This window comes from Chanodichthys erythropterus, chromosome 20, assembly GCF_024489055.1.
Source record: "Chanodichthys erythropterus isolate Z2021 chromosome 20, ASM2448905v1, whole genome shotgun sequence".
NCBI classification, from domain to species: Eukaryota; Metazoa; Chordata; class Actinopteri; order Cypriniformes; family Xenocyprididae; genus Chanodichthys; species Chanodichthys erythropterus.
Genome location: NC_090240.1, coordinates 22,432,746 through 22,459,729, shown reverse-complemented (window position 1 = coordinate 22,459,729; position 26,984 = coordinate 22,432,746). Strand labels below are relative to the sequence as shown.

Here is a 26,984-nt window from a genome sequence, read left to right as displayed (position 1 = left end):
CAACCAATCAGATCAACGATCCGGGTGACGTACTTTGCAGAGTGACGCGAAAACTCCAGACAGGTTTAGTTTGTATTGGTTCGTAGCATTGATCAGCGGTTTGCAGAAGCAGCAATGGCATCGAGCGATTTTTGCAGGTTATGCAAAAAAAACATGAAAGTGGGTGGTATTTACACCCGCTCGAGTGATTTGTTTGCTAAACTAAAGAAGTCATTCAGCATTGTCAAGAGGTTAAAAGGAATTTGATTGACGGTCATGCTTGCCGTCGCTTCTCTATCGCCATCGTGTTATACCCGCCAATAGCGAGCAAGGTGGATAAGCCAGTCTGTGATTGGTTCCCGCAAAAGTGTAACAGAAGTAGTAGAAATGAATGTACGGGTTTCCAGACTGAGTTGCCAGGCAAAATCAAACCGCCGGCAGATTAGGTTGGGTTTACCCAGTCTAGCCTCTTGGTAATATTATAAGAAAACATGGAATTAATTTCCAAATATAAATTATTTATTTATTTATTTATTTATTTTTTGTATTATTGCTATTTATATAAATAATTAAAATAGTGTTTTATTTATAATTGTATATAATTTCTTATATACATACATACAAGAAAATAATACAACAGTTATATTCTACTTACCCAAAAATATGTTGCCTTTGGTGTTGACCATGATGCTTTTGCCTTGTGATTGTCCACGTTGGACAGATCCTCCATCGATCTGGAGGTAGCCCTGCTTACCCGTTCTGTTCAAGACACATAAAGAACACTCACAATTATCTTTCTTATAACCTATTATGGTTTCTATAATGGTTTGGAACGGTAAGGACCATTACCGAACTGCAGTGATCATGTGCCACTGTCCATCATTGACAGGCTCTTTGGAGAGAATCTGAGCCTCTCCACTGCCCAGCTGGTAACTATCACAGAAACAAGAGCACATTTTGACCAGCTTAATAGGATTCATCTAGTAAGCATATGAACCTTAGTTGTAGCAGCTAAGAACCCTATTAGCAAAATTCTTGAGATCTTGTTTTTTTTTTAACAAGGTCAAACATAAGGTCATTATACTGTCTGCCATCATCATATTAGAGTCTCTACCTACCTATGAACCCATGTGGTTTGTTAGTGTGCAAATGTTCTCATTTACTCACCTAAACACAAGATGTCCATTTTGTAAACCAAGACTTATGAAGTCCTTCCCCTTTCCTTGATGTCCTAGTTCCTGGAAAGTATTTTCAGTGAAATATTAAAGTCAGTCTCTCTGAGTCATTGGAATACGGATGTAAACCACAGGCCAAAATGACACAATGGTGCATGTCAGAAAAACACATAGGTGTGGATCTCTGTTTTAGCAACTGAATTACACCAGCTACCAGTACATTTACATTTATGTTTAATATTAGTGACTGCATGACCAAAAAAAAAAAAAAAAAAGCAAAGAGTTCAACAAAAATGAAGAATTCAGAATGTCGTCACTTCCATAACATGGTGCACAAGGCTTGGAAATCCTGGAATAGGGTGGATTAATGAATAACTTTAATGGCACTTTTCACATATATGGTACACTTAAGTGTCCAATAACTTTTTTAAAGGAACAAATTCCATGTTTGTTGTTAATGTTGTGAGAACTGTAAGACATTAAAGAAAAGTCACCTACTAGTTAGATTCAAATATACAGCAATTTGCTGAAATTCAATTAATTGCAGGAAAAGTTTAATTAATAACTAATCTTAATTAATCAAAACTAAATGTTTTTGATTAACACACAGTTTGAGGTTAACGGTCAACAATTTCTGAAGGTGAAACAACCTATTTTGTACCCTATTTGTTAAAAGTGCCAGATGAACATGATAAACTATTGCAGTAACACAGGTGTAATTATTGAACAGGTGGAAAAGCAGGTGATAAATATGCAAACATAAGGCTAATTATGTGATAAAGAAAAAAATCAAATCACACATAACACATGCAGACAATAACTTTTGACTCATTGATAATGCCTGAGAGAATTCACAGTTGACAGGCAGTGATTAACCTAGTTATTAAACAAATACTGAGATCTCTAGAATAAACGTGCCCTTGAGCAACTGTGCCAGCAATTATTGTACTGTAAGTGACTTAAGAGAAGAAGCATCAGCTAAATCAAAGGTAAATATAATAAGGGCTGTTGTCTAAATGTTTGAATGTAGCTGAACAGGTGAAGTAAAGGTCAAAGCTATATTGCATTTTTTTCTGAGATAATGATACATCCACACTAATGCAGACATACTTGTGTGTCTGACTGCTTGTGAGGAGTGGATACCTTTATACTAGCATGCTTCTTACGGAGGTTTAGAGCGCCTGCAGGCTCCTGAGGAGGATGAAGGTGAGTTAGCCAGGCAAACATGCAGTGCAGCCATTAAAATGTGCTTTAGAGGTGAGGGACAAAAGCATATTCCAAACCAGCTTCAAGCAAACTCATTTTACTCAGTTTAGTCAAATGAGGCTGAATATGAAATGTAAAACATTTTACATTTGGATCCTGCCTATAATCACATTCTGATTTTGGATAACATCCATTATCCACAATCAGAATGTGAGTAGCCTATATGCAGGGTCCAAAATTAAATGTAAAAAATGGGTAGCTTTGAAAAATTATAAATATATAAATATATTATAATTATAAAAAATAAATAAATAAATAAAATAAAAATATTATAAAAGTATTATAAGAACTTTGTTCATCTTCGGAACACAAATTAAGATATTTTTGATGAAATCCGATGGCTCAGTGAGGCCTCTATTGCCAGCAATGTCACTGAACCTCTCAAGATCCAGAAAGGAACTAAAAACATATTTACATTAACATGTGACTACAGTGGTTCTACCTTAATATTATAAAGCGAAAAGAATACTTTTTGTGTGCCAAAAAAATAAAAAATAAATAACTTTTCAACAATATCTAGTGATGGCTTATTTCAAAACACTACTTCAAAGCTTAAATCTTTTGTTTCGAATCAGTGATTGATCTGGGAGGTTCTGAGAGGTTCGGTGACATTGCTGGCAATAGAGGTCTCACTGAGCAATCGAATTTCATCAAAAATATCTTAATTTGTGTTCCGAAGATGAACAAAGGTCTTACGGGTGTAGAACGACATTTAGGGAAAACTAACCCTTTAAGAAATATAAATTATTTGGCCAGTAAATGTTATTAATTTTGAACCCTGAGTGCATGTGTCGTAAGATCCAGTAGGGGGCTCATGTGTACAAAACATACCACTCCCTGCCACAGGATGAGGCCGTCTTTAGACACAGTGTTGATTTCTAACTCAATGGTCTCTGGAGAGTCAGGAGCACTGAAACAAATCAAACAGTCAATAGTGCTTGACAGCACTGATAAAACAAAACAAAAGACTTCAGATGCAAAAGCCTCTAAGTGCTGTCTGAAAATGAGCATTTTTATCAAGCTCTTACAGTTGGTACAGAAAGTATTCAGACCCCCTTAAATGTTTTACTCTGTTATATTGCAGCCATTTGCTAAAATCATTTAAGTTCATTTTTTCCCTCATTAATGTACACACAGCACCCCATATTGACAGAAAAACACAGAATTGTTGACATTTTTGCTGATTTATTAAAAAAGAAAAACTGAAATATCACATGGTCCTAAGTATTCAGACCCTTTGCTCAGTACCCTTTTGATCTAATACAGCCATGAGTCTTTTTGGGAAAGATGCAACAAGTTTTTCACACCTGGATTTGGGGATCCTCTCCAGTTCTGTCAGGTTGGATGGTAAACGTTGGTGGACAGCCATTTTTAGGTCTCTCCAGGGATGCTCAGTTGGGTTTAAGTCTGGGCTCTGGCTGGGCCATTCAAGAACAGTCACGGAGTTGTTGTGAAGCCACTCCTTCGTTATTTTAGCTGTGTGCTTAGTGTCATTGTCTTGTTGGAAGGTAAACCTTCAGCCCAGTCTGAGGTCCTGAGCACTCTGGAGAAGGTTTTTGTCCAGGATATCCCTGTACTTGGCCGCATTCATCTTTCCCTCGATTGCAACCAGTCGTCCTGTCCCTGCAGCTGAAAAACACCCCCACAGCATGATGCTGCCACCACCATGCTTCACTGTTGGGACTGTATTGGACAGGTGATGAGCAGTGCCTGGTTTTCTCCACACACACCGCTTAGAATTAAGGCCAAAAAGTTCTATCTTAGTCTAATCAGACCAGAGAATCTTATTTCTCAACATCTTGGAGTCCTTCAGGTGTTTTTTCATGTGTCTTGCACTGAGGAGAGGCTTCCGTTGGGCCACTCTGCCATAAAGCCCTCACTGGTGGAGGGCTGCAGTGATGGTTGACTTTCTACAACTTTCTCCCATCTCCCGACTGCATCTCTGGAGCTCAGCCACAGTGATCTTTGGGTTCTTCTTTACCTCTCTCACCAAGGCTCTTCTCCCCCAATAGCTCAGTTTGGCTGGACGGCCAGCTCTAGGAAGTTCTGGTTGTCCCAAACGTCTTCCATTTAAGGATTATGGAGGCCACTGTGCTCTTAGGAACCTTAAGTGCAGCAGAAATGTTTTTATAACCTTGGCCAGATCTGTGCCTTGCCACAATTCTGTCTCTGAGCTCTTCAGGCAGTTCCTTTGACCTCATGATTCTCATTTGCTCTGACATGCACTGTGAGCTGTAAGGTCTTGTATAGACAGGTGTGTGGCTTTCCTTATCAAGTCCAATCAGTATAATCAAACGCAGCTGGACTCAAATTAAGGCGTAGAACCATCTCAAGGATGATCAGAAGAAATGGACAGCACCTGAGATAAATATATGAGTCTCACAGCAAAGGGTCTGAATACTTAGGACCATGTGATATTTCAGTTTTTCTTTTTTAATAAATCTGCAAAAATGTCAACAATTCTGTGTTTTTCTGTCAATATGGGGTGCTGTGTGTACATTAATGAGGAAAAAAATGAACTTAAATGATGTTAGCAAATGGCTGCAATATAACAAAGAGTGAAAAATGTAAGAGGGTCTGAATATTTTCCGTACCCACTGTATGTTTAGGTTCAGTAATTTCACTTTAATGGCAAATAATAGGTCTTTTTCATTGCCATTAAAGTGAAATAACTGAACATAAACATACAAGCTTGATAAAAATGCTAATTTTAAAAGGTAATTTCAGATGGCACTTAGAGGCTTTTGCATCTGAAGTCTTCAAATACTCATCTTTAGAAAACAAAAACACCCAGGTTCAAAACAGGTTTCCTACAATAAAAACTGTTGAACTTGACAGCATTCATTTAAATGGCTGTGACGAGCAGGGCGGGCAAGAGCCGTTCCCTCACGGCTCTCGCCCGCCCTGCTCGTCAAAATGGCTAATTAATTCAGTTAAAGCTAAAAGAACATTGAACACAGTTCTAAATCGTTTCACATATGGAGTGCCCTCACCTTCGTGGGAACATGGGCTTTGGAAGGACCAGATATCCATTATCATGGAAATATGCAGAATATTCAATGGGAGAATCTGCAAAAGAGAAACCAAAAACTAAATCTCAAACTGCAAAGAGGTGCCAATTTTCTGGGTTATACTACCACCCTGTGGAGCTTCACCAAATAGCAGAATAAACAGACAATGAACTGACCCCTGATTACATTAAAGGTGCAGTAAGCGATTTCTAAAGAAACACTGTTGATATTTAAAATGAACCTAAACAAAGTAAAATGCTTCGTGAACAAAAAGCAAAGATGACAAAAGAACAACAAGAACAAAAATTAGCATACAGTACACATAAATACATACAAGCAAGAGTTGGTTGTTAGTCGCCAGCAGCACACCAGCTCCAGACAAACAATGACACTCAAAACTGTTCTGTCACTATAGCTAACATTAAATCAACAGAATATCTTGGTTCTGTGAAACATAGCAAAACCTGTTACTCAAGTATGAAGCAGAAACAACGCAACCTCGGCATCCGTTTTCAGGCCTTCCCACTTAGGTCTCTCTAGCACTGGAAAGCTTTTCTAAGGGGGCTCTTACACTGGGCTCGTTTGCTGCGGTCAAGAGCGTAGATTTGGTTTCAACTTTTGGGGGGGGGGGGGGGGGGGGGGTTGGGTTTAACATTGGTATGGTTGTATTGTATTGGGGGGGTTTGTAATTGATAGACTTGAATATTGGGGGGTTACCTCAGCCCCCCATCCCCCCCACAAACTACGCCCCCGGCTGCGGTCCGAACCCGGGCACGATTGTTCCCGGTGCCCCCCGCAGCGTTGTTCTGGTTTCACTCTAAACTTGATTCTACCAATCATCTTACGTTCATCACAAACATGCACGGCGCATGATAGAAAACAGAACATGGGTCAATAAATTGTGTTTTTGGTGCTATTATGTGCAGCAGAGTAAACAACATTTGGGTTTACTATATGTGCGTAGACGGCTTTCTGCTGCTTGCAAACAGACTATTTTAAAGGGATAGTGATGGCAGTGATGTCTAGCACTCATTGAAGTATATGCGCGAGACATCACTGCCGTTGTCAGAGCGCGATCAGACCTCACGAATCGAGTGATGAATGCAGTTGGACATAGTGGTGTATTAGAGGTAAAAAAATGATATAAATACTGTTCGGTTTCTCGCACAAACCGATTGTTTCGTGTCTAAGGACATCAATGTGTCGTCACGAGCCGCAGGGTTTAATTTGTATTTGTCTGTCGTGTTTTATTTACTCTTATAGTCCAAGTTCCCGCTGACTTGCATTATACCACTGACAGACGGCAGCGGAAACAAAGACACCTACATCTTGGATGCACTGGGGGTAAGCAGATAAACATCGAATTTTCATTTTTTGGTGAACTGTCCCTTTAAGGAGACAACTGATTGCCATTCATTTGCCGCTCTGATTGCACTCGCAATGTGCGAAAACACTGCAAGCTAACTCTCGCTCAAATCCAAGGTAAATCATCAACACTGTCATCTCTTACATCGGTTATATTTAAATAAATATAATGTAATCGGCTAAAATGCATGCACAGGTTACTTTACTTCTTGAACAAGTGCGCACCAGAGTCTATGTTGCTTCCATATTCACGTGAACTAGGCCACATTTCGAGTGCAACCGAACTCAGACCACCTCCTCCTTCCTCTGACTTTTTCTCTTTTGTAATGTCTCTCAGCGATCTCTCTTTCTACAGTATTTATCCAAATCTCCCTCTTGCTCACTCTCTCTCCTCCCCCATCATGAGTGGACACGCCCCCTACTGCTGATTGGGTACAAGTGTGTTGTGCTGCTCGGTTCAATCTCAGAAATCGCTTACTGCACCTTTAAAACGCATATGACCTGATTAATTATTATGTATCTTTATAAGTTATAAATGCATGACAGGCTTGTTGCATTGTGAGAAAAATACATGTGCATCAAGAGCAATTCACAAAAAACTACAGATAAAATCCAACATACATTTAATTTATATGCATGATATGAATAAAAATTAATGCAAATACACATTGCTGTTGAAGTAACATTCACAGTTGAGAACAACACTGTGCATTCCTCACAAAGCATTCTCTTGAACCACGTAATAACCCTCGGGCAGTTCATCAATAAGTGCTTCATGCTCAGTGTTTCTGGACGTAAACTCACCTGTGTAGTCAGCTCAAGTGTGTATATAAAGGACATTCGGTGGTTAGTAACTAAAAACACGTGTTTGTTCACAGTGTGAGGACATTTTGTTTACAGACGCTGCTGTAGGTGACAGTGGCAGTGCCAGAGCGGAAAAGATGTTGGTTGTTGTTTTCGCAGCAAAGAGAAACAAGGATTTAATGAGAAAGAGATGACAAATTGAAACTGCAGCGAGAGGCCGAGTGACTGACCGGACAAGACGCCTCAGGAGATGCTAAAGGGGAATTCTATGTATATGTTTGCCTTAAGAAAATCTCACGGTGTTTCAGCAATCACAATTTTAACATTACCCACAAAAACTGCACCAAAAAAGTACCATAACCTTCAGCATTTTACAATGAAGACACAGAATTCCCCCTCAACATTACATTTAAAACTTGACAGAGGACACAGTAACCAATTGAGTGGAGAGTGCAGATGAGACCATTCATTTTTTTTTGCCACATTATTTCAGGGATCTATTTACAAGGCATCATTATCAGTAAGCTTTTATAAATTGTTCTTATTTTCTTGTTAAAAGGATTTAAATTAAAGGATTAGTTCACTTTAAAATGAAAATTAGCCCAAGCTTTACTCACCCTCAAGCCATCCTAGGTGTATACGGCTTTCTTCTTTCTGATGAACACAATCAGTTATATTAATAAATATCCTGATGCATCCAAGTATCTAGCTTCTACCAGACAGACTTCTGTATTAAACTTACAAAGAAAGTGTAAAACTCTAGCATTTTAAAACGCTTACGCTAAGTCCTACGCCTTCCGTATTCAACTTACGAAAAAAGCATTCAATATGGTAGGCAGTCTGGCGGAAGCTAGATATTTTACTTTATAACTTGTTAAATATGGATGTTTTCCTTACACAAATGCATCGCTTCACTTCAGAAGGCCTTTATTAACCCCCCAGAGCAGTGGAGTACATTTATGATGGATGGATGCACTTTCTTGAGCTTCATACTTGTTGGTCCTGTTCACTGCTATTATAAAGCTTGGATGCGTCAGGATATTTATTAATATAACTCAGATTGTGTTCATCAGAAAGACAGAAGTCATATACACCTAGGATGGCTTGAGGGTGAGTAAAGCCTGGGGTAATTTTCATTTTAAAGTGAATTAATCCTTTAATAACACTGAGGAAATTAAAAAAAAAAAAAAAATGCATCTGAAATGTGCTTGACATTGCTTCTGATGGTCCTAATAAAAGCTCTGTAAACAGACCCCTAAAATGCTTCACTTCCTGTCTTGCTTGTCTTTTTCCCCATTGTAGCGGTTGTTTGTTGTTGTTGTTTTATTTGTGGTGTTAGATGGGCTAAGGGGGGCCCTGAGGAGGACGCTCTCCCCTGGTTAGTGACGAGCATGTCAGGCAGATTGTAGTCATACTGTACCATTTCCCCCACTACCCTCCAAATTCCACAGCGCCTCGGTGAAGCTGGACTCCTGCCCTGTGTGTGTGGGATATAGCCATGAGAGTGCAGGGGTGAGATACATTCACATGTGGCCTTTCACCGGCCAACACGCTACTGCTGGATGACGTTAGGAAGCCGATACGGTACGTTATGGAGAACGGACAATTATTTCCTTATGGTGCTTTATGATGAATCACTTACAGCTGTGCTTCAGTTTAATGCTATGAAACTACAGAGAAATGTCTTTACTCCCACAGAGAAAGTGAATTCTGTTAAATGACAAATGAGGCAAATGGTGCGTAAAGAGACAATAATAATAATAATAATAAAGCAATTTAAAGTCACATTGCACATATATTAGTGTTGGTTAGCTGCATGTTTTATTAAGTGACATTATTTAAGACATGATTTTGTTAACAAAAAGTAAAACTATTAAAAATTATTTCTGTTAACTGAGAAAAGCTGAAATAAAATTAAGCTCTAAAGTACTAAGTAGTTTAAGCTAAAGTACTAAAATTACTAAAACTAAAATAAAGCTAGAATTAGAATGAAAACCAAAAATAAAAAAAATAAAAGAAGATAATTGAGAATATTAATACATTCTAAAATAACACTGGTATGGGAGACCAGGGCAAGAATATTTTTTTGTGAATTCTCCAAACTAACATTTCAACATCATCATATGTATTCTCATATAGCTATTTGGGTCACAAGTGAACTCTATCTTTGAGTTTCTTTTTTTGTCATAGCAATAACAGTGGAAATGTGCATTTATGTGAAATAAAGTTAACTTTATTTTGCCCAAGACTAAGTTATGTGTGCTTCAAAAAAACCTACATTGATAAATATAATAACTAGCACCATTTTCCCTTTATAATATGTTCTTAAGTTGACTTTGGATAGAAAGAGTGTGTTAAACACCTAGCAGTTATGAACTGACCTTTCTCACAGTGTCGGCCTGTGTAGCCAGCCAGACACACACACTGGTTATTCACACAGCTGCCACCATTCTGGCACTGCGAAGAATCTCGACAGGTGTCCCTCACTATTTCACAACGGTCACCTGCAAGAAGAATTGGTAAATATAGAAAAAACAATCTAGATTAAATTTAATAATGAGGATTTTTAGAACCTTAGCAAGCTAAACATAAACATCAATTCCACCTTGACAGTAGGGATTGAGCAAAGCCACTTCTTTTCGATCCAATACTAAGTACTATCTTGGTCAATATCAATATCTCTATTAAATACAAAATTTGGGCAATTTCTGAGGATAAAATGGGTAATTATACACATTTAACACTTTAGATGGCTGTTATCGCAGAATAAACCCTGACAGGGTGATCAGGACCCTGATGTGAAGCTGTTTTATTTAAACAAGTGGCAAACTATATTAAAGGGGTCATGAAAAATCAAATTTGCCTTGATCTTTTGACACATAAGAGGTCTTTATACCATTTAAACATCTTGCAAGTTTCATAGCTTAAAACGTCCTCCTCATTATAAACAAAGTATTTATTTGATCAAGCTCCAGAAACAGCTTGTTTTGATATTGGGTGATCTGTGATGTCACACGGCCAAATACATTTTTATATAACTGCCTCCAGAGCAAGACAAGGATGAATAGTTATACATCACACCACAGGCCCTGCCCATTTGCATTCAGTTGCTTAACGCCTTACACACAATATTATATTATGCCTCTCTACTAAGATCTCTACTTGAAAGTTGGTTGAGCAACTCACCCTCGTATCCTTCAGCGCAGAGGCACTGGTACTCATACTCAGCACTGGGCATACAGGTGCCTCCGTTCAGACAAGGCCTGCGGTCACATGGGCTGCCATCTGTACACTGGATGATGGCTCTGCTCTCAGTGAAGCTGTATGAGAGATCCACTTTCTTTCCATTGATGAAGACCTGTAAAGAAAAACAAAAGACACCATTCAATTTCCAAACATGACTGTGGGCTGTAATGCAAACAACAATACAATGGAATACATTCTCACCTCTCCTATGCATCCATCAAACAGCATGCTAACATTTGCAGGTTTGGGCAAGATGTCCATGCTGGGCACTCCTCCCAGATACATGGGTGTGTGGATATTAAGGCCTTGGGCCTTGCCTGGAGAGGATCTTGTGATCTCTCGTGCATGGTCCACCTTCAAGGAGCCGTCTTTATTGAGCCGTTCGGCCACCACACGATGCCACTGACCCAGAGACACGATATCTTGACTGCGCAGAACAGCTTGACCTGAGAGCACGGACAGGAAAGTGTATTTAGCTTAAACTGGAGGGTATCAAGGCATTATTTACAGCTTCTAGGTTTCAATATCTGTAAGGTTACTTTTGCACTCAGGTGAGGAGATACTTTTTTACTTTAGTGTCCAATTTTTTATTATTTTTTATATAAAAATCAAAACCTCTGAGGTCAGTTCAATTACTTTTTTTAAGGATTAAAGACACACATTTTCAGGTTTTTTTTTATTATTTGTAACTTTAGATACATTATATTAACTATTATCTAACATAACAGTAACCTATCATGAAAAATAGGTAGTTTGAAATGCACAAATTATCTGTATCCTCCTCTTAAAATGATGATATTGGCCTGTCCCACATCAGAGATAAACAAAACATTTTTAATAGTGCTGTCAAAATAATTAATCACATCGAACATAAATGTTCGTAAATATAATGTGTGTGTGTGTATACAGTGGCAAGAAAAAGTATGTGAACCACTTGCAGAATCTGTGAAAATGTGAATAATTTTAATAAAATAAGAGAGATCATACAAAATGCATGTTATTTTTTATTTAGTACTGTCCTGAGTAAGATATTTTACATAAAAGATGTTTGCATTTAGTTCACAAGACAAAACAATAGCTGAATTTATTAAAATAACCCCATTCATAAGTATGTGAACCATTGATTCTCAATACTGTGTGTGGTTACCTGATTATCTACGACTGTTTTATGTTTTGTGATGGTTGTTCATGAGTCTCTTGTTTGTCCTGAGCAGTTAAACGGAGCTCTGTTCTTCAGAAAAATCCTGCAGGTCTTGCAGAAATTTCAGTTTTCAAGCATTTTTTGCATATTTGAACCCTTTCCAGCAGTGACTGAATATATATATATATATATATATATATATATATATATATATATATATATATATATATATATATATATATATATATATATATATATATATATATATATATATATATATATATATATACACAAAATCTTATTTTAGAAGTGATTAATCACAATTAAGCAATTTGACAGCACTAATTTTAATTAAGTACTTTCATATTGATTTAAAATATGATTTTAAATATATATTTATATGTTTTTAGTTTTGTTGTTTATTTAATGTTTATTGCTATAAAATAATAAAACCACACAACTCGGAATCTTTGTTTTCAAAAGCTGGGTAACAGGGTTGTAAACATTATATCAAATTAATAGAAAATAAACCATTTATTATTAATACAATATTTAGTTTGGCCTCTTGAGGGTGATGATCAACATTTTCCAAAAATCAAGCACTTCCTTTCATTGACCATTACAAAGAAAAACTTTTTTTTTTTTGCAAAGAATATATTATTATTTGATCATCAGATCTCTCACCTGTACCAAGTTCATATCGGAACTCGACATGTCCATCTACCATGGATAACGCCACAAAGTCCTCCACTTTCATCTTTTTGCCTCCGCTGAAGAACATCAGCCCATCTACATCCATGGGCTTAAACTCCATCTCGATGCGGAGGTCATTATGAATATTAGTGAGAGGAGGATATGCGATGTAAGATATTTCTCCATCAAACAATGGTGTCGTTACCAGAGTACCTGGGATTGTCAAGAAGAGGTTAAGTGAGAAGTTGAGAACAGTTGAGCTTAAAGTGCTGAGGGAACTTTACATGTGATTGTGAATGGATATGGAGCATTACCATCCATGCACTTCACTCCAGACTTGCCCAAGTGACAGCGGCAGTCATAGCCTGAACCACTGGGGCGGTTAATGCAGGTGGCATCTGGTCCACAGGCCTCTGTTGTGGTCGAGGGCAAAAAAAATGTTTGTGTTTTCTTGAACATGGCATGGAAACAGTGCTTTATTCACAAATGTTTTATGTGATAGTCTAATTTTGCCCACAACTTTGGATGGAAACGTAGCTTATAAATCTAAAGAGTGATGCTGTATGTTAATTTTACAAATCCTGACCTGTGTGGCAGTGTAAGGACGAGTGATGCTGGCAGTTGCTCCCTGTGAATCCTCTCTGGCAATTGCATTTGTAGAGACTGGCTACAGAATCCACACACAATCCACCATTCTGAAACATACACATTTCTTCAGGTAATCGGTTTTCATAGGCCAATAACACAAAAAACATACACTGGCCCCAAAAAGTTAGAGACAAAAATTATTTATGACAAAAAAGAACAAGTATTTGACTTTATTAATTTACTTAAGATTACTGTGGTTTGTGCCTAGAAAAGTGACATTAGTCCTTAGGACTAGTATCACATGCTACTTAATATTTTGTTTCTTCAGCAATGAAATTCACACATACTTATGTGACTCACACAACTGTCCAAATAGCAAATACTGGGGTCATTGTATACCTGACATGGGCGGTCCTTGCAGGTGGGACAATTCGAAACTCCAGTGGAACTTTTATCAAGGTCTTTGAAAATGACCTCATCACCTTGGATAATCAGCTGTTTGATACAGCCTTAAAGAAAGACCAAAACTCAGTGAAAGAAGGCAATTTATATGAAAGCTATAACTGATACTTTCCTATGAAAGTCATATGGCACAGAATAACAAGTGTTTTCTCACCAACAAACCCTGTCTTGAGGTCTGCAGTTTTAGCAAGCATGCTATAGTTTGGATAACCGCCAACAAAAAGCTCCTCATTCAGATCCAGGCCCTTGAATTTTCCCTGTTCGGACACACAACATGTTTCCCATTTGCTTAACTGCCATTATACAACCACAAAACAGCAAATTAAAAGGGGATCTTATTAATAAGAGGAATATGCACCTGTGAGGATCCATTTATAGGAGCTTCTCCATCCACAATAAGAGAGCCCTGAGTCTGATTCCTGTAGAGCTGCACTGTGTGAAACTCGCCCAGTTTAATGGAAGTAGGGTAACGAATAGTTGCCATCCCAGAGCCCACATCAAACCTGTGGAAGTAAAATATGCACATTTGAAACATCATATCAAAAAATTAACACATCCAGAAGAAAAATGTTCTCTGAGATTGGTATGATATTGAAAGGTAACGCACCTGAATTCAGGGCGGCCGCCCACCAACCCAAAAGATATGAAGTCAGCACCTGTGGTCTTCTTTTGTCCATTATAAATGATCATACCTGGACGTGAAAGGATAAGATAAGTCTAATGCGGCTTTCGCCTTATCTAACTATGGAGCTTGCCAATGCACAAAGCCCTTTTTTAAGCTGAAAGTAAAGCAGCATGCTGAGGGAAAAGCTGCTGCCATGTTCAGCATCTCACAATGCCAGTCACTACCAATGCAAGCCACATGCATGGGCACATGCCCTGACTCTGCCCTGTCTCCATCACATGGGCATAATCAGATGGGGTAGTACAGACCAGTGGCTCTCAATTGATAGGTTGTGACCCAAAAAATGGTACTGGCACTGTGTTGGATCACTGCTTGGGGTTCAAAATTGGATTCTGAAGCAAAACCTTTTGAGAACCACTGGTATAGATCATGCCCTCTGGGTTATTAGCATTCAAAAAGAACCAATGATGAGCTTGCCGAAACATAATCTTCAGTTTTACGATATTAGTTATCGGCAGATATTAGCGATTTTTTATTTATTAATAGGGCTGTACAATTTGGGGAAAAAAAAAAAAAAATTGTTTTGCTGTGCTTGTTTGTAGTGGCCAATATGAATATGGCTTTAAATTTTTATAATGAATTCATTTTTATAATGAATTTCGTTGGGCCAGGCCCCCGCAAAATTAAAGGTGCCATTGAACGTTCTTTCACAAGATGTAATATAAGTCTAAGGTCTCCCCTGAATGTGTCTGTGAAGTTTCAGCTCAAACTACCCCATTGATTTTTTTTTAAATAATTTTTTTTAACCGCCTATTTTGGGGCATAATTAGAAATGCGCCGATTCAGGCTGCGGCCCATTTAATTGCTCGCGCTCTCCGCCAAATATTGGGGGCGTACACCTTGACTGTTGCGTAACAGTCGGTGTTATGTTGAGATTCGCCTGTTCTTCGGAGGTCTTTTAAACAAATGAGATTTATATAAGAAGGCGGAAACAATGGAGTTTGAGACTCACTGTATGTCATTTCCATGTACTGAATTCTTGTTATTCAAATATGCCAAGGTAAATTCAATTTTCAATTCGAAAATTTTAAATTGCAGCCTTTGCAATTTGATAATCCCACCCCTAATTATTGGCATCGATTGATAATGTATATTGCATTTTACATTTGTTTAATACTATACATTAGAATGTCGTGATGCCTAAATTCTCTTGTAGCATCTATAACAATTTATTTTATTTTTCAGGTTTTTTTAATACTTTTTATTAAGACAAAAACCCCAATTATGCATACATGCTATATAACTGTAAAAGGTGTAAAAGCTTCAGTTGGGTCATGATAACATTCCTGCATCATGCTACAACCAACTCAATGAGAAGCAGAAGTGCCTTGATGAACATCATAAGGTATTGTCATGCCTGCATATGTTCGTTAGGGCCCTTCTAAGGGCCCAATGAGAGTATGCTGAGCTGCACTGCTGCATGGCATTAATAACTCTTGCAGCATGTGCTCTCAGGCACTCTCAGGCAAGCAAGCAGACTCACCGGCATACAAAATGAGGCCTTTATACCAAAGACAGATGAAGGAGGGTAAAGAGCAAAAAGAATAATTGAGTTTACATACAAGGACTAAACATTTTTGAAACAGTGTGCTCTTCATGTAGTACATGTAACACTGATCATTACCTTTAAACTGAAAGTAACTGAATTCTAAAAATAAAAATTCTCATGATGTTCCAAACCTGTATGACTTCCTTTCTTCTATGGAACAAGCAGTTAGACATTTTAAAGAATCTTTAAGTAGGTGGTTTCCTTACAATGAGCCAAAGGCATTATGGAAAAAGAACAGCAGGAAGATTTTTCATAATATCTAATTTTCTGTTCCACAGAAGAAAGAAAGTCATACAAGTTTGGAACAACATAAAGATGAGTAAATATTTTTTATTTTTTAATTTTTTTTTTTTTTTCGTTTTAACTATCCCTTTAACACTTCAAACATGAAAAACATTCTTTTTTTTAAACTGTATACTTAAAACAGCTTTGGTGCAGAGAAATATTTTGCAGTTTTGAGGGTCCTTACCATCAACATTGTCCGGCCTGAAGGTAATTTTAATGCTGAATGCTTTGTAGGAGTTTTTGATGGTGGGCAGTGTGAGGTACGAGAGAGGCTCCTGGGTGAAGTAGGGCATCACTCTTTCTGGAAGACCACATGAACACAGACCGAATGTTAGAGAGACAAGCAGTAGAACATTTCAGGAACACTTCAGTGGAAGAAATAGCTCATGAAAAACATGTCTTGGTTGTGAATGTCTCCAAATCTCCACTCTACAAGATGCTTGACCCCTGAAAGCAACATTTCGTTCTGCTAAATGACACTTAAAGGATTAGTTCACTTTGAAATGAAAATTAGCCCAAGATTTACTCACCCTCAAGCCATCCTAGATGTATATGACTTTCTTCTTTCTGATGAATATAATCGCAGAAATATTAATAAATATCCTGACGCATCCGAGCTTTATAATGGCAGTGATAGGGATCAATGAGTATGAGCTGAAGAAAGTGCTTCCATCCACATCTATCCATTATAAACGTGCTCCACACGGCTCCGGAGTGTTAATAAAAAAAAAATCCATATTTAATAAGTTATGAAGTAAAACATTTTGCTTCTGCACAAGCTGCCTTCTGTATTCAACATACGCAGAAAGTGTAAACTCTTGCAGTTCACAAAGCTTACACTACGTCCTACACCTTCTGTATTCAGCTTATGGAAAAAGTGTAACTGAGGTGATGCCAGTTTACATTTTCTTTGTAACTTCAATACGGAAGGTGGTCTGGCGGAAGCTACATATTTGACTTCATAACTTGTTTATATTATATATATATATATATATATATATATATATATATATATATATATATATATATATATATATATATTTTTTTTTTTTTTTTTTTTTAACACAAGCGCATAACCTCCCTTCGGAAGGCCTTTATTAACCCCCCAGAGCAGTGTGGAGCACATATTTATGAAGGATGGATGTGGATGGAGACACTTTCTTCAGCTCATACTCATTGATCCCTATCACTGCTATTATAAAGCTTGGATGCGTGAGGATATTTATTAATATTTCTGCGATTATGTTCATCAGAAAGAAGAAAGTCATATACACCTAGGTTGGCTTGAGGGTGAGTAAAGCTTGGGCTAATTTTCATTTCAAAATGAACTAATCCTTTAAACAGATGTGCATGTCTAGATGATTAAGCGGAACTATACTTGTCTATTATCCAACCATACAGGTGAAATCAGTGCTGCCATCACATTGCCACAATTTCAGACAAGCAGCATTGTCACTTAAGAGCTTCACTGGGGAAGAAAAAAAAAAAAAAAAAAAACATATGTAACTGCAGATAGAATGGACTTGCATAATATATAACTAACCATGAACATTGAGTCTGGTGAAGGCCTCAACTTTCCCCTGCTTATTAGCAGCTGTACACACATACGTTCCTTCATCTGAGTGTGTGACACCAGGGACTGTTAGGACATGTCCATCCTGTCTGCACTTAGAGGGCAGCTCATTCTCCACCTGTAAAATGAGGACAAATAATCACTTTCTGAAGTGAATGGAACCATATTTAGAACTCTAAACAGGACTGACAACTGTAATATGCTGCTGTGTGAACATATGGATTTAGGTTAAAAATTAAGTCGAGTGTAGCCATGAAACATAAGGGTTACCTTTGACCATGTGATGGTTGGGACTGGGTATCCAGATGCGATGCAGGGCAAAACCGCATCAGAGCCAACTGTCACTTCCTTTGCCTCAGGCTGTGCAGCAATCTGAGGCAAGGCTACAAGGTGCACAGGTTTCAGGAATCAGGGTTCAGTTACATCCAAAGCATTTCCCTTTAATACTGTGCATTGCAATATAAGACTATTTGTAGAAACCCTGAGCTTGATGTGTTTTTTTAAGGTGTTACATAATACAAATTAAAACCAATGGCAAAAGAAACATCATAAACATCCTGGATATAATAATGTACTCACACTGGATATTAAGGACCACATGGGAATGTTCTGACCCAACGTTATTAGTGGCCGTGCAGCGGTACTGTCCCGAATCAGATTCTGTCACTTGATCAATCCTCAGGATGTTCCCTCTTACTTCCACGTGATCAGGAAGAGAGCCTCCCACTTTACTCCATCGCACTGTGGGCTCTGGGTCACCGATTGCATGGCACTCAAACTCCACTGAGTTGCCCACCATCACCGTCTGTACTGATGTGCGCACGTTGATCTTCACTTTGGGTAGAGCTGTGAAGACAAAAAGCACAAAGTCAGTGGGCTTTAATGTTTAGCTAACCCAAGATTTGGAAACATATTGTATCTTGGGTATCATAAGGGACCTTGAATGGTGAGTTTAGCACTGTCCTGAGCCTGTCCAAACAGACTTGTTGCTCTGCAGGTGTAGATTCCCTCATTGCTTTGCTCTAGGTTCTCAATTCTGCACAAATAATAACAAAGATTATGAATAAAGGATACACAGATGGGGCGTTTCCTCCAAAGAGGCAAGGGAAGCAGTGCTCCTCAAAAAATTGGATAAGACAATGCAAATATTACAAAATATTACAAAATGTGCCATTAAAAAGTGTATAAATCACTCATTTTTCTAAAGTAACACTGTCCACACTGTCTCTCATGCCTCCTCTGAGCCCACTGAGTTTCAACAGACCCCCTAAAGCGAGTGGTGGCTTTGGTGGGGGGTAATTGAGAATGAATGGGTGAAAGTCACTTGAGAAGAGGCAATGCCTCCATTTGATTGGATATGATCAATTATGATTGGATACGAATGAAGATAAATACCACCTCTTGTTTTTATGCGCATTCGCAAATCAGTCTGAATGAGCTACATTTTGGCTTAAAGGGAAGCCTTATTAAAAAGTAAACAACTCACCCACTTAGATATCATCACCGCTTTGTTACATCAAAATAACAAATTAAAGGTACGTCTTCGTGTCTGTGACAGTGTTTACCAAGCTTGATGACTCATGATCCGAAAATAATTAGAATATTAAAAAGAACAGCTGAACATAATTTCACACACACTATATTTTTTTTTTATATATATATATATATATATATATATATATATATATATATATATATATATATATATATATATATATATATATATATATATATATATATATATATATATACACACACACTACTGCTCAAAAGTTTGGGATCGGTAAGATTTTTTATGTTTATAAAAGAAGTTTTGTCTGCTCACCAAGGCTTAATTTATTTAATTAAAAATACAGTAAAAACAGTAATATTGTGAAAAATTATTACAATTTAAAATAACTGTTTTCTATTTTAATATATTTTACAAAGTAATTTATTCTTGAGTTGGCAAGTTGGAATTTTCAGCATCATTACTCCAGTCTTCAGTGTCACATGATCCTTCAGAAATCATTCTAAGATGATGATTAGTTCCTCAAGAAACATTTGTTATTATTATCAATTTTGAAAACAGTGATGTGTTTTTTTTTGTTTTTTTTTTTCAGGATTCCTTGATTAATAGAAAGTTCAAAAGAACAGCATTTATCTGAAATACAAAGCTTTTATAACATTTTACACTACTGTTCAAAAGTTTGGGTTCAGTAAGAATTTTTATTTTTTTTTTAAAAGAAATTAAAGAAATGAATACTTTTATTCAGCAAGGATGCATTAAAATCAATCAAAAGTGGCAGTAAAGACATTTATAATGTTACAAAAGATTCATCAAAGAATCCTGAAAAAAAATATTGTACACAAATATTTTGTACAATTGCACACATTAAATGTTTCTTGAGCAGCAAATCAGCATATTAGAATGATTTCTGAAGGATCATGTGACACTGAAGACTGGAGTAATGATGCTGAAAATTCAGCTTTGATTACAGGAATAAATTACATTTTAAAATATTTTAAAATAGAAAACAGTTATTTTAAATTGTAATAATATTTCACAATATTACTGTTTTTACTTTATTTTTAATTAAGTAAATGCACCCTTGGTGAGCACACGAAACTTCTTTTAAAAACATTAAAAATCTTACCGATCCCAAGCTTTTGAGCGGTAGTGTGATATATATATATATATATATATATATATATAAACATAAATTGTTACTATCTTTAGTTTTTTTTTGTAAAATAAAAAAATGCTAAAAAATAAAAATGCTTCAAAAAAATAAATGTACAGATTTATAATTGATTTTAATAAATAGAAAATTACATAGTTAATGTAAAAATACAAAATAGAATTGTCTTTGGTTTCTCTTTTTTTTTTTTTTTTGTAATGTTTATTTAACCAGAATTTTGATGTTAAGTGTTCATTTCAGATAATGTCACTCACCTGAGCACTCCGTCTTTAATGTGATGATTTGGCGGGAGAACTCCTCCCTCCTTCAGCCACTCAATCTCAATCTGAGACCCTCCTTTAGCAGCACAGGTAAACTCCACAGCACTGCCCAGAGCCTTCACTTCCACCTGTGGGGACACTTTCACCGACAGGGGTGCTGCAGGACACAGAGGTCAGAGGTCAAGCTGAATGCCAGTGAGAATTCATCTGATGATCACTTGAGAGATTGAGAGAATGCATGATGTATGCATGATACTGAAATGACAATACTCACATCGGACAGAGACTTTGGCCAGTGCTTCACTCTTGCCAACTTTGTTGCTGGCCACACACTTGTATGTCCCAGCATCGTTCTCCTTGGCCAGGTTGATCTGGAGGTCTCCTCCTTGCAGTTGAGCAGTTTGAGGCAAGCTGCCGTTGACCTTAGTCCACTCGTAACGCAGGGGTGGGGTGCCATGGGCCAGGCACTGCAGTCGGATTACTTCACCCACTCGCACTGACACGTCATCGGGCAAGGAAGTGGCATAGGGTGGGGCTGCTCCAACCAAAGAAATGTCAGTTAGAGGATGTTGGATAATTACAGCTGGCTCATGTTAGAGAGCTTTACAAGAAAAGGAAAATATGCTTCACACTTGTTTGAGGAATTTGGACAGCAGCTTAATGTCAAAAAAAAAAAAAAAAGTTGTGTTTTACCATATAAATATCTAAACTAAAGCAAAATAAATCAAAATAAATTCACACAATTTTGCAAGATAAGATTTTTTTCAGAGTATATATATGGAATTTAGCAAATTTAGTGTACTGTATTTCCCCAACTGGCATCTTGTTTTAAGTTTAAACCTCACATATTTTGTGAAGTTTATGCTTAAAACAAAAAGTTTGGCCATTAAGTAATAAAATAAATGAATTCAGGAATTATTATTGTAAATGTATTAATATATTAAGAAATGTTTAAATTATGTACATTTATTGTGTTTTAGGGATGTTTAGATTTGTTTTCTGGAAAACAAGACACAAATACTGAATAAGAAAATTATTTATTTAGTGATGATGTTAAATAATAATAATGATATAATAATTTAGTGATGATGATAAATATCTAAATGTTTGACATGGTCTCCAAATTTGTTCATAAAGGATGTATGATATACGTTTTTAAATTTATTCTCTGAAGTCTTAATATCGTTTACGCATTAGCTTCAAGTACATGCAACAAAGCAAAAATATTAATAAGAAAATTATTTTTGAAGTGTAAAATGTTTGAATGTGCATCAGAAGAACAACGATCATCTCTATAAATGAATTTAAGCTCACTGTCGACTTCCAGCATGATGGTGACTTCACTGGTGCCCATGTGGTTAGTGGCATTGCAGACATATTGACCAGAGTCCTGACGGCCCACATTAGGTAAGACCAGGCTGTTGTCGACTATCTTGTGTCTCCAAGGCAGAGAAGACCGTTCTTTAGACCATGTGATGGTGGGCTTTGGGAATCCTTTAGGTAAGATGCAAGAGCTTTAAAGCACACTCTTTTATATAGATATATTAATGTCTGCTTGGGTTTTAACCCTCATAATTTTCAACTGCTGCCTACGGTTGCACCTACCATGGGCATCACAATGAAGTGTGGCAGTTGATCCTTCTACCACAACAATCAAAGGCTCACGGACGCTGGCACGTGGAACAGTTGGCACCTGAGGCCCTCCTTCTATGAACACCTCGACACGAGTCTCAGTTGTGCCCTGGTTGTTCTGTGCTGTGCACACATATGTGCCACTGTCTTCTGGCCGAGCAACTAAGACCTAAACATAGAATGAAACACTTTATCATTCAGAGACAAACGATTCCGTAAATCAGTCCAACAACAGCTTGACTACAAACGGCCCATAACCTGCATGATAGCACTGGAATCGGAAGGCACGGGGCTGCTCAGCATCGTTCTGCGGTTGTTGTCCAATCTGTGCCATCTCACAGAGGGTCTTGGCTCTCCAGCGGCCTGGCATTCGAGATTGATGGGATCGCCGACCCTGACTCGCACCGGTCCGGCAGGGGTCACTACAGCCTTAGGAGATTCTAAGAATGAAATCAGACAAAACTATAAGAGAATGGAGCAACAAAAGTATCTGAACAAAAAATATTCAGAAAATAGCGTGCACCAAATGAACTATTTCCAAACTGGTTTTCCAAAAACCCCTAATGCCTCTCCTACCATCTTTTCTTTTGAAAACTGGCATTAAATTTTGCTATACCTCTCACAATGAGCGACACAATGCTGTGAGTCATTCCGAACAAGTTGCTGGCCACACAGCGATAGGTGCCCTGATTTTTGGCCTGGGCATTGGTAATGGTCATGACAGAATTTTCGGGACCAATCTTCACATTATCTACAAAACAAACAAAAAATAAGCAAAATCAATTATATTCAGGTATCATCTTTTTAATTACACTGACATGACAGTGAATTGCAGCAGTGTACCTGGCAGAGGCTGGTTGTTGGTGGGTTTCCACTCCAAGCGCACCGGCTGGGCTCCGCTGTGAACCCTGCACCTGAAGCTTGCTGACTCGCCCTGCTTCACTGCTGCGCTATGTGGCTCAATGGAGATAATGGGGCTCTGGAGGCCTACTCCAAAATCAGACCACAAAATACAGTGAGCACATACAGTGCACAGCATCAGGCCCAGGGTTAGAAATGAAACAGGACTAGGGCCAAAAATGTGCCAGATATTTAATCTGTGGGGGGGGAACTGCCTATTGTACATAGTGCAGTCTGCAGATTTTTCGTCTAGTTATGCTTTTAGTGCTTCAGTAGTGACCTCTTCCTTTCATATTAGTTATGCATTAGGGTAAGGTTGAATGTGTAGCTAATAAAGTCGTATTTGATGAACACAAATCAGGCCTAAAAATACAGAATGTAAAGAAAGCACTCACAAAAATAACTATATCAACACATATCTTATGTATTAGGGGTGTAACGGTACACAAATATGACGGTTCGGTAAACACCTCGATATTGAAGTCACGGTTCGGTACGGATTTCGTATCGGGGGAGAAAAATAAACATAAAATTGCTTTTATTTTATTTTTTATCAAACAGTGGTTTATTGAACAAATAGTGTCTCTTTAAATAAATTCAATTATAATTAACATTTTCTATAATCTTGTAAACAATATACAATGGGCCCTTTCTTGCACATTACTGTAATATTAAAGGTTACAATTAACAACAGAGCCCAAACTATTAAATTCAGTTGCTTTTTATTTTTAGATATAATAATCAACACTCAAATAATAATAAAAAAAAACCTCACCTGGCGTTCATTTCTATAGTGAACTAAAATGCTGTGGACACTAAATGACTTGCCTAAGGTAAATGTAATGCTATGTGATATTATTCTCAAGCTGTTTTACTGATGTCTTTCCACAGCTGAAATACTGATTGAGAGATTACACGTAAACATATCTATGCATAGATCGTCTGTTCTTCATCTGTACCTTTTCTTGTTGTGGCGGTTAGCAAACAGTGTTGCATTACCTCACGCAACCTGTTCTAGATTTGAAGTGTGGATCACCCGTGACCGTCTGTATTCATTCGTCTGACTGTATGCATCGAACCGTGACAGTTCGGGACAAATACATGTACCGTTACACCTCTATTTTGTATCCAATGAGGTTCCATTGTGGGCAGGGATACCAGGCACGACACCACAGAAACAAACCAAACGTCAAACTAAATATAAAGGTGCTGTTAGCGGTGGGATGAATAGGCCTGAAAAATAAGTTATCTTTTGACATAATACATGGAAAACCAAAATATGAGGATAGACGACACGCTGTGAAACAGCCTCTGCCTACAAAATAGCGTTTGGTTAATGTTTTTGATGGACATTGGCACTCTCCTGTTTGTCATAAATCAAGGGAGCTTACGGGAGGAGCTGGACGTCACAGACACAGATACAGAAGCCTGGCGAGGGGATGGGCCACCCTCCACCTGACATATATATTCTCCATTGTCATCTGCAGAGGCCTGTAGGATCCGTAGCTGAGTCCCCAGCACCTTGAGTCAAATACACATGCAAGCACACGTATTGTTCATATATTAAGCACGCGGCCCAGAAATCTAATGTCGCAGATGCTTCTGAGATCAAATATGTCAAATATGTTTCTTATGGACTGAGATAAACCTGATGATTGGATGACAGCAGCCCGCCTGCCCTGCTCCACTTGACAGATGCTGGAGAGGTTCCTGGAACGATGCAGTTGAGATCTATCGTCTCTCCCTCCATTACAGAAGCAATAGAGGGTTGGATGGTGACTCCAGAGGGGATGATTTCACCTGTGAGAGGACAATATTAAAATTATATCCTATAAAAAAATGTTAGTGTAAAATTAGTTTGATGGCTTGCCTCACCTCTTTTGACAACGACCTCAATATAAGCTTCTGAGGAACCAACAGTGTTGGTTCCAACACAGAGATATGTGCCTGCATCAGATGACCTGATATTGGGTATGAGGAGAGTGCCGATGTCAGTGCGCTCCATGCGGGCCTGAGGAGGATATAAATATATTGGTATTTCAGATATATTTTTAACTATTAGATATTATTACTGCAATATTTTTCTCTAAAGTTGATTTGAAATAATGTACCTTGTAAAAAGTGGTAAATATATAAAATTGACTATTTATTATGTGAACATCAAAGTGAGTTTGGTCAGTAGTAGTGGAATAAACATAAAATCAACAATAGAAAACAAGTTTTATACTCATTACTTACCTTGCTGTGGCAAGACTCACGTTAAACTAAATAATAGTTTAAATACATTAATATAATACCTGCAAATACACTTTTAAAAATGTAGTAGTAAGATTTACTGTTTAACATTTTAGTAATTTAGGCGATTTTTGTTATGAGGCTATCACCGTGTCCTGACCAAGACTAGCAGCAAACTGAATGCAGAAAGAAAAAAAACTGAAAAAAGGCATGATGGGACACAATCGCTCACAAACACAGCCAATCAGAACAGTTCTCTCAAGTTCTTGCATTTGCAATGCACTGCAGCTCAAAATAGCAAAAACACAAACCTTGCATTTTTATGACTTCAGTGATAATATACTGTTTTTATGGAATTGTAATTTCCACCTAATTTTTAACAAATAGTTTTACCTTTTATGGTGTATAATATTAAATTCTAAACTTTCACAATCAGTCTCATCTCCTCCATGTTTGATGAGGAATGGCACAAGCTCACATGATCCAATAAATTCCCAACAGACAAAATCAAGTCCCGCCCTACATTTTTTTCTTGCTCAAGCCATTTAACTCAGATATATTGTATCCCTGCATCCCAATGTGCACACTATCCATGCTCTAAATAGTTTTGAAAATTAATGTCACATACTATTTAGGATGGATAGTGTACACATTAGGATGCTATTTGTGTCCAATGAGGTTCCATTGTGGACAGGGCTACCAGGCACGACAAAGGTGCTGTTTGCGTTGGCTTACAACATACAGGTACACCCTTGGTTGAAGCTTGGCGCATCTGGTTAAGACACGGTGTCATTTTTTACGCCTCATAACATTGTTATTAATTATTGGTGTTACATTTATGGTGCTACAGGTCTATATTAGCAGATGATTAACCTGCAGTTACCTGTATTTGGTTAATAGCGTTGGTGAGGCTTATTATTTCACAAAACGAGACACATAGTAATAGTGGACACTTAAAGCAGCTAGTGGCTACAACAACATCTAAATATGTAATCTAGAAATATCCAGAACTGCAAATCAACCTTCAAATGTAAACATATAAACACTTTCTCAGTTTAAGGAATTATCCACCTTATTCTTAATGTAAGAGCAGGTGTGAACATTTCCCATGTCATCCGCTTCCAGTTATTTTAGTTACTATCAGTCCGCAAACTGGTATTTGTTTGCACTTTTTTTAATTTATGGCAGCTTGTTTCCACCAAGGAATTAATTTTTTTTTTTTTTCTCATAATTCTGACTTTTCTTGCAATTATGATTTTACAACTCTCAATTCTGACTTCTTTCTCACAATTCTGCCTTTTTTAAAAAATAAAGTCCGAATTACTATATATAAACTGGCATTTGCATGAATTGTGAAATAAAAAATTGCAAATATATTTTTTATTCTGAGGCGGAAACAAGCTTCCATAGTTATTCTTCTAGTGATCTATATGGAAGAGGATTAGGGCCAAGCA

The 26,984-nt window shown here is 37.5% G+C and overlaps 1 protein-coding gene across 17 annotated transcripts in view; it reads right to left on the bottom strand.

Moving 5' to 3' along the window:
- The window catches only part of hspg2 (heparan sulfate proteoglycan 2), a 116,661-nt gene that overhangs the window by 1,759 nt on the left and 87,918 nt on the right, over positions 1–26,984 (bottom strand). For 8 of the 17 annotated variants that reach the window (XM_067371539.1, XM_067371548.1, XM_067371546.1 and 5 more), the window contains 33 exons: positions 25,171–25,306; positions 24,944–25,095; positions 24,687–24,816; positions 23,239–23,385; positions 23,012–23,146; positions 22,654–22,835; positions 22,369–22,564; positions 22,078–22,257; positions 21,038–21,298; positions 20,758–20,920; positions 18,761–18,858; positions 18,402–18,668; positions 18,093–18,205; positions 17,793–17,940; positions 16,434–16,550; positions 15,899–15,916; positions 14,338–14,422; positions 14,089–14,233; positions 13,885–13,987; positions 13,668–13,777; positions 13,267–13,375; positions 12,995–13,093; positions 12,672–12,893; positions 11,048–11,292; positions 10,787–10,958; positions 9,982–10,104; positions 9,021–9,077; positions 5,414–5,489; positions 3,252–3,330; positions 2,298–2,345; positions 1,147–1,217; positions 829–912; positions 635–738 (listed from right to left, as the gene is read on the bottom strand). In XM_067371539.1, coding sequence (XP_067227640.1) covers positions 635–738; positions 829–912; positions 1,147–1,217; positions 2,298–2,345; positions 3,252–3,330; positions 5,414–5,489; positions 9,021–9,077; positions 9,982–10,104; positions 10,787–10,958; positions 11,048–11,292; positions 12,672–12,893; positions 12,995–13,093; positions 13,267–13,375; positions 13,668–13,777; positions 13,885–13,987; positions 14,089–14,233; positions 14,338–14,422; positions 15,899–15,916; positions 16,434–16,550; positions 17,793–17,940; positions 18,093–18,205; positions 18,402–18,668; positions 18,761–18,858; positions 20,758–20,920; positions 21,038–21,298; positions 22,078–22,257; positions 22,369–22,564; positions 22,654–22,835; positions 23,012–23,146; positions 23,239–23,385; positions 24,687–24,816; positions 24,944–25,095; positions 25,171–25,306 — 4,375 coding nt within the window. The remainder of the gene's footprint in view (positions 1–634; positions 739–828; positions 913–1,146; positions 1,218–2,297; positions 2,346–3,251; positions 3,331–5,413; positions 5,490–9,020; positions 9,078–9,981; positions 10,105–10,786; positions 10,959–11,047; positions 11,293–12,671; positions 12,894–12,994; positions 13,094–13,266; positions 13,376–13,667; positions 13,778–13,884; positions 13,988–14,088; positions 14,234–14,337; positions 14,423–15,898; positions 15,917–16,433; positions 16,551–17,792; positions 17,941–18,092; positions 18,206–18,401; positions 18,669–18,760; positions 18,859–20,757; positions 20,921–21,037; positions 21,299–22,077; positions 22,258–22,368; positions 22,565–22,653; positions 22,836–23,011; positions 23,147–23,238; positions 23,386–24,686; positions 24,817–24,943; positions 25,096–25,170; positions 25,307–26,984) is intronic. The other 9 variants (XM_067371547.1, XM_067371555.1, XM_067371556.1 and 6 more) reach the window with 6 other exon arrangements.